General features: G+C 32.9%; 1 protein-coding gene across 1 annotated transcript; it reads left to right on the top strand.

Moving 5' to 3' along the window:
• The first annotated feature begins 3,899 nt into the window (after positions 1-3,899).
• Positions 3,900-9,052, top strand: LOC105172212 (uncharacterized). Its single transcript, XM_011093579.3, has 3 exons — positions 3,900-4,059; positions 6,591-6,719; positions 8,207-9,052. The coding sequence occupies exon 3, from the start codon at positions 8,234-8,236 to the stop codon at positions 8,846-8,848; it is 615 nt and encodes a 204-aa protein (XP_011091881.1). The 5' UTR covers positions 3,900-4,059; positions 6,591-6,719; positions 8,207-8,233; the 3' UTR covers positions 8,849-9,052.
• Positions 9,053-12,175: the final 3,123 nt, after the last annotated feature.

The raw sequence follows: 12,175 nt of genomic DNA, 5'->3' as shown, positions 1-12,175 counted from the left end.
TCAATAATTACGATTAAATTATATTGACACCAATTAAAGTGAAATCCAAATAGACAAATACTCCCGATTTTTGTAAAATTATATTTACACCCCTTGAGACGTAATCATAATTACAAATAGACATTCTATTCAGTGCAAAATTTATACAAACACCCCTAAAGAAATGTATTTATAATTTTGTAAAAGGATAAAAAATACTTATAATATTTCAATCTAATTTTAAGAGTGTTAATATAATTTACATTATTAATGAGTAATAGGCAAGTTACAAAGAGTGATCCAATTTTGTGATCTATTTACATATTTGTTGCATCATTTTGCAAAATATCCAAAAGGTCATCTGAGCAAAGGTTTGTGCAATGTGTAGTTGCTGATGATGGAGCTCTTTTCAATCAGCCAGTCCGCAGTGTAGTTTATTTCCCCACTACCGAAAATAAGGTCAACCTAGTAGAATTAACCCAGTGACGTAGCCAATAGGAGCCGGTCCCTAGCGGCCTAAAATTCTGCCATATTGTTTGTTTTTGTTTCGATATTGTGTTAGGCAATCGTCCGGCATTAGTTGGAGACGAAATGTTTATGTGACTTTGAAGTCTCAACAGCTTCTCTTTCTAGCAAGATGCCTTTTCAGAATAAACTCATGAGACTTATAGAAGTTAGAGTGGATAATACTTCAAACAACTCCCCTTTCCCCATACCTCTTTGTACTTGTGATGGAGGTCTTGCATATTGGATTATTGCAGCTGATTGAGCAGGACATGTGCTTCACACTCACTGGAAGTGTGAGGCTCTACGGATTTTCCAATTGGGGTTCGCTGATGACTTACTCCTTTTCTGCCGAGCCAATATTGACTCTATTTGGGTCTTAAAACATGGGTTGGACTGATTTGCAGACTGGTCGGGACTTTGACTCAATGTTGAGATGACTCATCTCATTATTTCCCGGTCAGCCCAGAATGTGAGAGAGGAGTTGCTGCGGTTCGAGGAGGATCACCTCCCGATAAGATATTTGGGTCTCCTCTTGATCTCTTCTATATAATCCATATCTAATTGCCAACTATTATTGACTAAGATTGTTGCACGCATTAATAGTTGGGAGGGATTGGCACTCTCTTATGCAGGGAGGGTGAAAATTATTAAATTCGTTCTTATGACTCTGGGCGTCTATTGGGCATCTGCATTCATATTACCAAAAGGGGTCATTAAGAAAATCGATAAGCGGCTGCGGGCTTTTCTTTAGAAAGGCAGGGGAACTAGTGGCTACGCTAAAGTAGCGTGGAAGGAGGTATGTAAGCCGAAGGAGGAGGGTGGACTGGGGCTTAGAGATATTGGTACTCTTAATCGCGCCTTGATGTGCAAAAAACTATGTGACGTCATCCAGTGTGACAGGACCTCTATCTGGGTTGAGTGGCTTTACCATGGGAGGTTACGGGATACCTCAGTCTGGACTGTTATTGATCGTGGGGGATTGTGGGGCTGGAGGAAGCTGTTATGATTACGTAGTGTACTTCGACCTATGGTTGACTACCAGATTGGAGATGGACGGAGGTATTATCCGTGGAAGGACCCTTGGCAACACCTCGGATCCCTCATTGATAGATTCCCATATGGACTTGATCTCCTCGAGCTACCGGGTCAAGCGAAACTTAGCAGTGTTATCAGGAAAGGGGAATGGCACTGGCCTATTATCATTGACACTGAGTGCTTAGAGATTACACAGGCGCTACCGACGATCCATGGAGGGAATGACCGTATTGTATGGAGGTGCTCGAGTGGGAAACCCACTACCTAGGAGCTCTATTGGCTTATGGTACCAGTAGGACCGAAAGTAGGATGGACTTTACTACTTTCGGGACCTTTGAAGATTTCTCGATATATGTACATTTTTTGGCTTGCTATTTTGGAGAAGCTAGCCACGACGGATAAACTATGGCTATCCCACCTTGGGTGTTGCGTGTTGTGCAATGACGCTGTGGTGGAGTCTCATAACCACCTGTTCTTCCATTGCAACTTTAGTAGAAGATGCCTCAGTTCTGTTCGGCATATTGTACGACTCCATTGACCTAATCGGGATTGGGCTAGAGATATTGAATAGGGAGCGAGGAAATGGCGAGGGAAGCACATCATCAACATAGCCCACCGTACCCTGCTTGGTTCGTGCGTATACCATATTTGGAGAGAGAGGAACCTGAGGCGTTTTGAGCATGAGAAGAGACCTTTGAGCATTGTGACTAACTTAATTGTGGAAGATGTCCGTCAGTGTATTCTTAGTATTAAGTTGCCTAGCTCAGTTAGTACGTGTGCATTATATAGACTGTGGTGTATCCCTTGGCCTGTCGAGGGAGACACCTGATGAGAAGCACTATTGTACAATATTTTCCTTTCAATGAAAATTACATTACCCAAAAAAAAAAATTCTTCAAACAACAAGCCAACAATCGAGTCACAAACCGTAAAGATATGGATGGTGAAATTATGTTTGTGTTAAGATATGGATGGTGAAATTATGTTTGTGTTCCCCTTGATGGTCTCTAATAAATTCTCAAAAAGTTATTACTCAAATAAATAAATTCCTTTTACAAGAATTTGTAATAATTTACGTAGTTTAATCAATGCAATATCACAAGAAATAAGGATTAAATGCAAATTATCCTCAGTGTTTTTCAAATGTTTTAAAAAAAGTCAAAGCGAGTATTATTTTATTTACCTGCATTTTTTTTTAAAAAAAAAGACAAATTATACCCCTCCATCTAAAAGTGCAACTTATGCATCCAAAATAGAGGTGATAGATGAGTCGAGCCGGCTCCATTTTGAGCTCGAGCTCGAGCTCAATATTGGTTGTTCACCAGCTCTGAGCTGGCTAGCGAGCTACTGAATATATATATATATATTTTTTTATTTTTAAATTTTTTATATATTTAATATTTGATCAGTTTTATAATCAAAATTGACCATATATTATAATTATTAATCAATATCATAAATTTTATTTTGGGATAATAATAAATTATGGTACTTTTATTTATACATTTAATCTTTATATAAAAATAAATTTAATCAACAACTTAGTAAATTATAATATTTTTTATAATTAAAATTATTATTTAATATGATATATAAACTTAATATTGTATTTTTAATATATATTTGTATTACGTTATATATTTTTTAAATTGACAAATAATTCACTTATAATTTTTTATTATTTATAAATTTATGTCAAAATTTTTAGTAATTTCTATTAATTAATCTAAAAATCATAATAATAACAATAATAATAACGACAACGGTAATAATAATAATGATGATGATGATGATGATGGTTGAACAATTCTAATAATTATTTTACTATATATAATGAGAATAAAAAATTTAATCAATAATTACGATATATTAAAATTCGGGCGCCCGATTCATATGAAATTTATGTATATAAAAGATTGTGTCCATTAGATCATATCAGACCGTATGATTTAAAATCACATGGTCTGATTCAACGATACACCGTTTTCAATGATTACTCTTATGTTTTGAGTATGATATCTCGACATTCGGATACCCAATAAGTCTCAAACTTTACCAAATGTATTTTTCTGTAAGTTTTATCATATCTAACGGTCTGATCTGAATTTTGCTGGCTCAATTAACCAATGTTGTTTAACAATATAAGATGATAGTTACATCAATGTTATATTGACATTTATAAATATATAAATTTTGTAGATTGTAATTTGTGAACATATATTAATTTCAACTATATCTATATAAAATTTTATGATTCAATCTCATGATTTAAAAAAAAATAAAAAATAATAATAATAGTAGTAGTAGTAGTAATAATAATAATAATAATATTATTATAATAATAATAGTAATAATAATTCAAAAAGTCAAAAACCCCTCTTTTCTCTCTTTTTCTCGTTTCTTCTTCCTTTTTCTTTCTCTCTTTCTCTTTCAATCTCCATTCTTTCCCCCTCTTATTTCTTCTCCAAACCCATCTCTTAGAACCCTAGCCCCCAAATTCACGGCAACAAGAAAGACAAGTCGGCTCCTTCTTTTCAGGTACACAAACAAATTTATGATTTTGCAGTTTCTGTGTTTCTTGGATTTTTTTGGTTTCTCAGATTTTCGTTTACTTGGAGTTAGAAACAAAAGTTTAATGGGCAATATTGTATTGTATTCAAGAAATAAAGCAGGCAGATTATTTTCCTTTTCTGCTCAGATTTCCTCAATTCTTGGACGGTCAATGACTAATAACTAGTAAATCTGGACAAAACATTGTCTTAAAAGGAGAAGCAATGGGTGACAGATGAGTTCTACCGTAATACCTGTAGGATTATCTACAATTTTCCTTAGTTTTTGAGTAAAGATCTGAGAAGCAAATGTTTTATCAGTACTGGGTCTTCGTGCTGTAACAGACTGAAGGTTTGATGCAGTCCTTCGAGTTGAGCTCATCGGCTTGAGTTCGAGCTCGAGAATATTAGTGTCGAGCTCGAGCTGGCAACGAGCTCGTTGCCAGGCCTGACTTCAAAATGCAGAAAGATAAGCAATTTTCGCTTATGAAAGGAAAATATCCTCTTTCCCAAATAACTTTCCCCCTCTATCCAACGGGAAATATTTTTTTGATACCCAAAAGCTTCGTTCCTTAATGTATGTTGCTTCATCTACTGCAAGATTCTTTTTTTGTTTTTTTAATCTTATGTTGTTTATTGATTTATCTGCGATTGACAAATTATGGAAAAAAATTATTTTTGTGCAGAATGCACAAAGATTGGAAAAAAAAAATAGGGCTAAATAACATAAAAAAGGCAAAACAATTGAGGAAAAAAAATGAGCAAAACACTGGGCAAATATACAGAAAATAACAGCAAAAAAATGGGGAAAAATGAACGAAAAACTAGCAAACAAATAGCAAAAAAATTGGCTTTCTATCCTAACATTTTGATATAACGTAATATTAAATATATAAATAAAATAAGTATACTTTGGCAGTGTTTGTTTGTTGTGCTTACCATCTCTGTTATATTGCTTTAACATCACAACAGAGACCGCATACCAATTGAACAACGTATGTAATTGGACTGCACATTGGACGACATTTATAAAACCAACTTTTAAGAATTGTGTTTGAAATGTTCTAGTCGAGGACTTTGAGACGGGGTATCGAGAGCCCTATTGCAACTTGTACTAATTGTTACATTCATTAGATGAGTGTCACATTTCATCTATGTCATACATCGGATGTGTATGTAACTTTAGTGGGTGGTTGACAATGATTGTCAAGTCGACTAAACTTACTAGAAAGAAATCGTCATATCTAAGCCTTTTAGGCTTGATTCGTATGACTGGTATTAATCGACTCTGATAGTACGGGATTTAGTCTTCGACTTGAGGGACCACAACAGTCACATACATGTCATGGTTGTGTCTCGGACCTGACGAGAGATGAGCATGTCTTTGATGTGGTCAATATAAGCATTGCTTGGTTCAGTCAGAGCATTTAGTAAGGAAGGTGGATTTCAAGATAGAATACATCACCTCTCATTAACTGATAATTAAGTTTATATGCGCTTTGAGATGCGTTTGAAGCTCCTTAAGTTTGTAGCTACAATGATTAGTCGGATAGAGAATGATTTTCTATGTAGATCAATAGAATAAACATTTCTCAACTATTCAGTATAGCTGTCTAGTCCAGAATGGGAACCGACTCCCAATTTCATGCTCTAGACTTAGACTAAGAGACAGTTGATGGAAGAACTATACATGTATGGTACTTGGGAGCCTAAATATTCACACCACATTCTCCTAGTCTGTAGTGGCATGGACGGTTTCTAGACAGCCACTAATGGTGGTGGGCGCTTCTAGATTAATGGTTAATCAGAAGCAATTAATTAAATTATATTTAATTCATTAATTGTATTGAATACAAGTCTAAGTCTAGTTGAAAGTAAACCTAAAAAGTCACACACAAATCATTACAAAAATATAATTAATTTTTGAAATTAATTTAATTTGATTATATTAAATTCGGGGAGATTAAACAATTGAATCATTTGCAAGCAAAGTCCATTTAATGAATGGCTCAAAATTTAATTAATTGAATTAATTAAATATTGAACTTAATACGATTAAGTTAATTGAATTAATTAATTAATGGAACTACGCTTTAGTTTGTTTAATTGGATTAAAATAAATTGATAGGCTCTTGTTGAATTTTAAATTAGTTGAATTAATTTAAGATGTCTATTGAACCTTGGTTGAACTTGAATTAATTTAAATATTAGATTAAACAAGCCCGATCCAACTATTAAGGAACCCTAGCCCTTTTATTGAGAGGTGACTTAGTCAAACTCAAGGAGGATTTGAGACTCCTCCTTGAGGAAGATGTTGAGGCCGAGTGTATTAGTTTTAATTAGAATATATTATCTTAGAGATATATACAAGTTTGAAAAACCTTGTGCTTCTTTCTTCCTTTTCGCCATCTCTATTTCTTGTTGAACTTGGTTTCAAGGAAGAACTAACAAGATTCAATTTACTAACTCATAGTGTTATTTGGATCTGTTTCGTTATTTAATCCCACCCCTATCTAATAGTAGACCGTGATACAACTTCCCTAGCGTGGTGTGGACAAATCAAAGGAGATCCACGGTGATCTCTCACGTGAACGCGATCTGGAAAGAAGGAGCAACGCTAGTAGCGGTTGCTACACGAAAACGGAAAATGTATGAATTCATGGCTAATTTATTGTACCTTTAAGTTTTATGCCCTAGACACTTAAACCGTATGATGCATGTTATTTTATTTATGCTTGTGTTTTAAATATCGAACGCTTGAAAAAATACAAAAAAGAATATCCCTTTGATTTGAATTAAATTCGATTTAATTTCCCTTAGTTGCGTTTCTAAGCTTCTCCAGGCCGTACCCATTGCTTTGACAAAAAATTGAGCAAAAAACAACAATAATTTGGATACAATAGCTGCTATTCAATCAACCAAAAACTCTATAGAAAATTTAAAAGAATTTTCAATACTAGCACTACGAACTACTAAAAAAATTATAAAGAAAACTACTCTAACTTCGTATAATGTCCTTATTCCTATCTGTCTCTTTCGCATAGATTGGTTGTGATAGACGCAGTCGATAAATGGTTAGAAAACTAGAGCCTTTTCCCCTCCAAATTCCCCATTATGTTGATCAATGAGGGTGGATGAGATAACTCTGTTGGTCAATGCAGTCAGGCTATGTATATGTGGAAGGATTTTTAGTCATTGCAACTTCAGACTAATGTTAAAATTCTCTATAGAGGCAATGTGCTCTTGGTTTAAAACACAAGATGATGGTATACTTTTTTCCATAGAGTCATTTTCAAACGTTTTGAATAACATAGGGGATATTTTGCATTTAATCTCAAGAAATAATGTCTTTCTAGATGCAAGATTTTAGACAATTATAAAAATTGAGAGAAGTCTTAAGAAAGGTTTATACGTCTAGAAGCTTATAGGATTTAAAAATATTTTTGAAGAGATTTTGGGAGCTTCGCACCACACGATTAAAATTAATCTTTACCATTCATTTGAGGAGGTCAAATGTATAAATATTGGTTGGATGTTTATTTTTAATAATCAAGTTTGGCTATCAATATTTTCCATTAAAGTTTTGTCATTAAAATATTTTACTCATTTCTTCCTTTTCTTTCTGCAAATCTACTTATTGTCATACATAAATATTTAAATTCAAAATAAATATATTTATATATATACATATATATATAATATCAATATATTATGTCAACACATTATTTAAGGATAGAGAAAGAACAAAAAAAACTTAATATTGAAAAATTAAAATTACACCTGGCACGCAATGTATTTGCATTTTAGTACGTATCATTTGAAATATAAAAATTATATATTTAACTCTCTATGTAAAATCGAGTTAATTCAATAAGTTCTCTCATAAAAACACTAATATAAGGGAAACCCCTTAAAAGAAAACTCAAAAAGCAAAAAGGCCAACTCCTTCTTGTCAAAAGGACAGAAGTGCAAGTTTTGCACCCGATGAGTTCTGTATAGTTGAGTTGGTTATTCTACTTATAGTTTCTTATATACTTCTAGTTTTTAGTTTTAGTTTTAGACTTAGTTTTGAGTTTGCAATGTTTTTGGTTATACGGAGTAGAATTTTGAGTTGCAACGTTTTGATCAAAATACAGTTCAACAGTATATTGGTTAAATCGTAAATGGCCTTCAGAGGAAGGGGCCGCGGACGCGGTGGCTTCGGCGGTGGTGGATTCCGACCGGCAAAGCAAGAGCCTTTGGAACTGTTTCCAGAAATTGAGGGTTTGGGTACTGCAGAGTATTCGACTGCTCAAATTGAGTTGATAAAATGGTCTTCGGGTTTGCACAAGTATTGCAACTCCTCTCCTTATTATTATGAAGATAGAAGTGAACGCCCTGAGAAAGTAGACAAACCAGACATAGAAAGATATTCGGATAGGAATTTGCATTCAGGAAAGGTTAGACCACCACTCTGGCACTTCATAAAACTGGATGCAGATCATGTTCCGACCGAGCTAGCTAGAGGTGAGAAGAAGCAAAAGCTTGTTAAGAGAGTTCGATGGAACCCCGAATCAGACTTGCAGAAACTGGATCTCTTTGAGAAGCTTGAACAGAAGCATCAGGGCCAAGAAGGAACTGAAAAGAAAGAAAATGAAGAGGAAGAAGAAGATGGAGGAAATGAAGAAGATGAAGGAGAATTTAGTGATGAGGGCGATTATGAACAGGCTGAATATTGTGATGATGATGAAGATGATTTCAATATGGCTGATGACAACAATGATGAGCCATTTTATTGAGTTCTCATTGTGGGATTGCGTCACCCAATTTGGTTCGAGTTGGATCCTATCTTGCATCGGGTACATTGTTCTATTCTCCGTTCTCCCTCTCAGGGCAGGCCAACATCTTTTGACTCTAGTTTATTTATTAAAACAATTCCGATAGTTGTATTGCAGTAGTCTTCCGGGTATATTAGACGAAAAAGAACAGAAAATTTTCAAAAAGTTGATGCCATACCTGTTAATTTTGTAATGCTTGCATAACAGACATGTCCTACATAAAAAAAAAAAAAGAAAAATGAATTTTTTATTTGGATTTTCTTCTCTGATACTTTAAAATTGACGAATTGAATTTTATATTATAAATAATATTAAAATTTCTATTGTATTTAATAAATATATACCATATTGTGGAGAAATATTTTTGTTTTTTCTCAAATATTGTACACATAGTGTGTATATAGGCAATAAAAATGCAATATAAATTACACTAGAAGACCATATGATTTAGATTGGGAAGACAAACATGTTGCAAGTTTTTAGTTTTGGGGTTAAGAGTTGTTAAGAACAATGGGATTATAAATTATAAGATAAGTAGTTAGTACCTCAGTGTCAAGATATGGGAGGATTATAATGTTTTTTAAAAAAAAGTAAGTAAATCTAATTACGAATAATTTACGTTCAAATAAAAAATAAGTACATAATAAATAAATTAAAATAAAGTAATTAATAAGTTAAAAATACAAAAGTATATTGAATACGGAAATAAATTTGAAGTTTAGAAAATTGAGAGAATCTTTTGGATTAAAACAAATGACGATACACTTATCTAAATTTAAGTAACAAGTAAATAATAATTTTTTCAGTGGCAAAATATAATTTCAAAGAGAATATAGAGATATGGCAGTAAAAAATAAGCAGGATTATGTGTTTAAGAAATAAATCAATAAATTATAAATTGTTAAAACTTTAAAATAAAATGAGTAATTGATGAGTAATTCAAAATTTAAAATTAAATTAAATCAACAAATATAAAAATATTAAAGCATTATTTAATATCAAAATAAATTTTAGATTATATTACTAACCAATTTATCTTAACAAGTTGGTAAATCTTTTAGATAAAGACAAATAATATTGCACTTATCAATATTTAACTAACAATAAAACATATCTCTTACATGATTAATTTTGAAATAATTAATTTTAGAAAGTGATTATGAATTTTCGGATGCGCAATTTCATATTTGATTATAAAATTGCGGATTGTAGCTAAAGTTCAAAATTAACACCACTTTTATGGTTAATGGAGGAATAAAAAAAGTTATTAATGGACATAATAGATAATTGAAAGAAAAATACGGTTGGACTAAAAGCCACAAATTGTAATTTTTATCAAAATATAATTTTGTTGTAATTTAATTCCAAGAGAATTTTATACTCAAATGTTTCAAAAAGTTTTGATTAAAATTAAATTTCACTAACAATGTATTTGGTTCGGGTGAAAAATGTAAGTGTAAGAGAAATGAAAGTAAAAATGAATGTGTAAGATAATTTGGTGTTTAGTTAAGGGGAAGAGATGGAAGTGAAGTAAAACTCAATGTATATATGAATTCCTTTCGGAGTCCAATTTTAGTTCCAACCAGAATTGGGCGAAAATGTGGAAGTGTAAAGTAAAAATGACAAATAAAGTACAATTTTATTTTTATTCACTCTATTACTCATATATCATATATATATATATATATATAATTTTCTTCCAAAATTATTTTTGGTACCAACAAGGGCACTTATGTTTGAACTTGAATTCGTTAGTTGAAATATTGTTAGTAATTTATATTTTATTTAAACTAAACAGTTTAAAATAAATGAACAATGCTCATTTTGATTAATATTTTTTTTAATAAAAAATATTCTTCTTCTTATTTGATAAACATTTTTATTAATAAAATTTTTAAATTCTTTATATACTAAAATTATACTAATATAATATTAATATATTTATTTTCTAATACGAAAAATAAAAAGAAGGGTTGTTTAGTAAAATTATAAAAATTAATATTTTCTTCTCAATCTATTTTTCGAAGTATTTGAAATTTACTCCCTAGTGATGCATACAAACATCATTTGCCCTGATTGACTTGGAACCCACCTTCCTTTTATCTTGCCCATCTCCACCGCGGCAATATAAGCTCTCAAAGTGCTTGCAGCGGCTTTTGCCTTATCTTTATTTCCTTGTGCAGCGTCCAACATGCTAATCAACTCGTGCAGAAGCTCATTCATGTTGTATTTTACAACAAACATGTTGTACGAGGGAGAAAGTGACTAGAGGATCACGTCAATGTACGTATCATTATCAAGCCCCGCTTGAAGATCCTCGGGTTTTTCCATGAGGGAAAGCATCTTGATCCCATGCTCTTGCACAGAGAATTCCTCAAGCATCTTGGTGCAGAAAAATGCCTTTGTGGCAGCATATCTAACATGCCTATCTAGAACCGCATAAACATCTTTCATGCGGTGCATTATCAATGCGACATCACCATGCCTATCGTTTGTCATCGACGCCAGTAAGACGCTGCGGACTTTCCGGTTGTCCTCGTGCCACCTTTCAAATGTCACACGTTCTTCAAGTGGACCCCTTCGACAAGGTCCTAAGAAGAGGCTTATCCAGAATGTAAGTCTGGTTCTCGAAATTTAGGACAATCCTCAAATTTCTCAGCCAATCATTTTAGTTCATTCCATTAAATTTGTTTGTCTCCAAAATCATGATTAATGGATTCTTAGACATCCATATTCAAAATATAAAGTAGAAATTAGCAAATTGATTGTAATATTAAATATAAATTGAGACTTGATTTTTAGTCATTAACTGCTCTCACCATTTCTCCAAAAGCCCACCACTCTCAAGTGGGGTTTTGAGAAACCATTCTCATCCAATGAGATCCCTAAGATATTTCGCCTCACCTCTTAACGTGATCCCAAGGATTCCAAGCAAATCATGTTACTCAGCGTTAGGCCCGACCCATCAACAAAATGAATATCTCAACTGTCGTCCCTTCACGACTCGTGAGATAGGGAAACAGGAACATATACCTTTTCTTCATAATAATAGTGCAGCTTTCTTCTATCCCAAACGTACCACGACTCGTGACACCACAAAAGGGTAGAAGTAGCATCACACTATATTATCGTGGATGGAAGGCTTGGAATTATCAAACCATTTGATTTATTTTTATTTTGGCCCTAATATTTACTTGGATCATCCAAGTGAGAGTTCAAGTTTGTTGTGACCGAGACCTCATCATTATACTATTTTGCATGCCAAAGTTTTAAGTTTTCAGTATAAAT

This window comes from Sesamum indicum, linkage group LG10, assembly GCF_026168435.1.
Source record: "Sesamum indicum cultivar Baizhima isolate 11 linkage group LG10, ASM2616843v1, whole genome shotgun sequence".
NCBI classification, from domain to species: Eukaryota; Viridiplantae; Streptophyta; class Magnoliopsida; order Lamiales; family Pedaliaceae; genus Sesamum; species Sesamum indicum.
The sequence above is the reverse complement of the archived record's forward strand: the minus strand, read 5'-3'. Positions and strand labels throughout refer to the sequence as shown.

What these genes read in the sequence shown, in the direction of transcription:
- LOC105172212 (XM_011093579.3), top strand. Translation starts at nt 8,234, where the DNA reads ATGGCCTTCAGAGGAAGGGGCCGCGGACGCGGTGGCTTCGGCGGTGGT.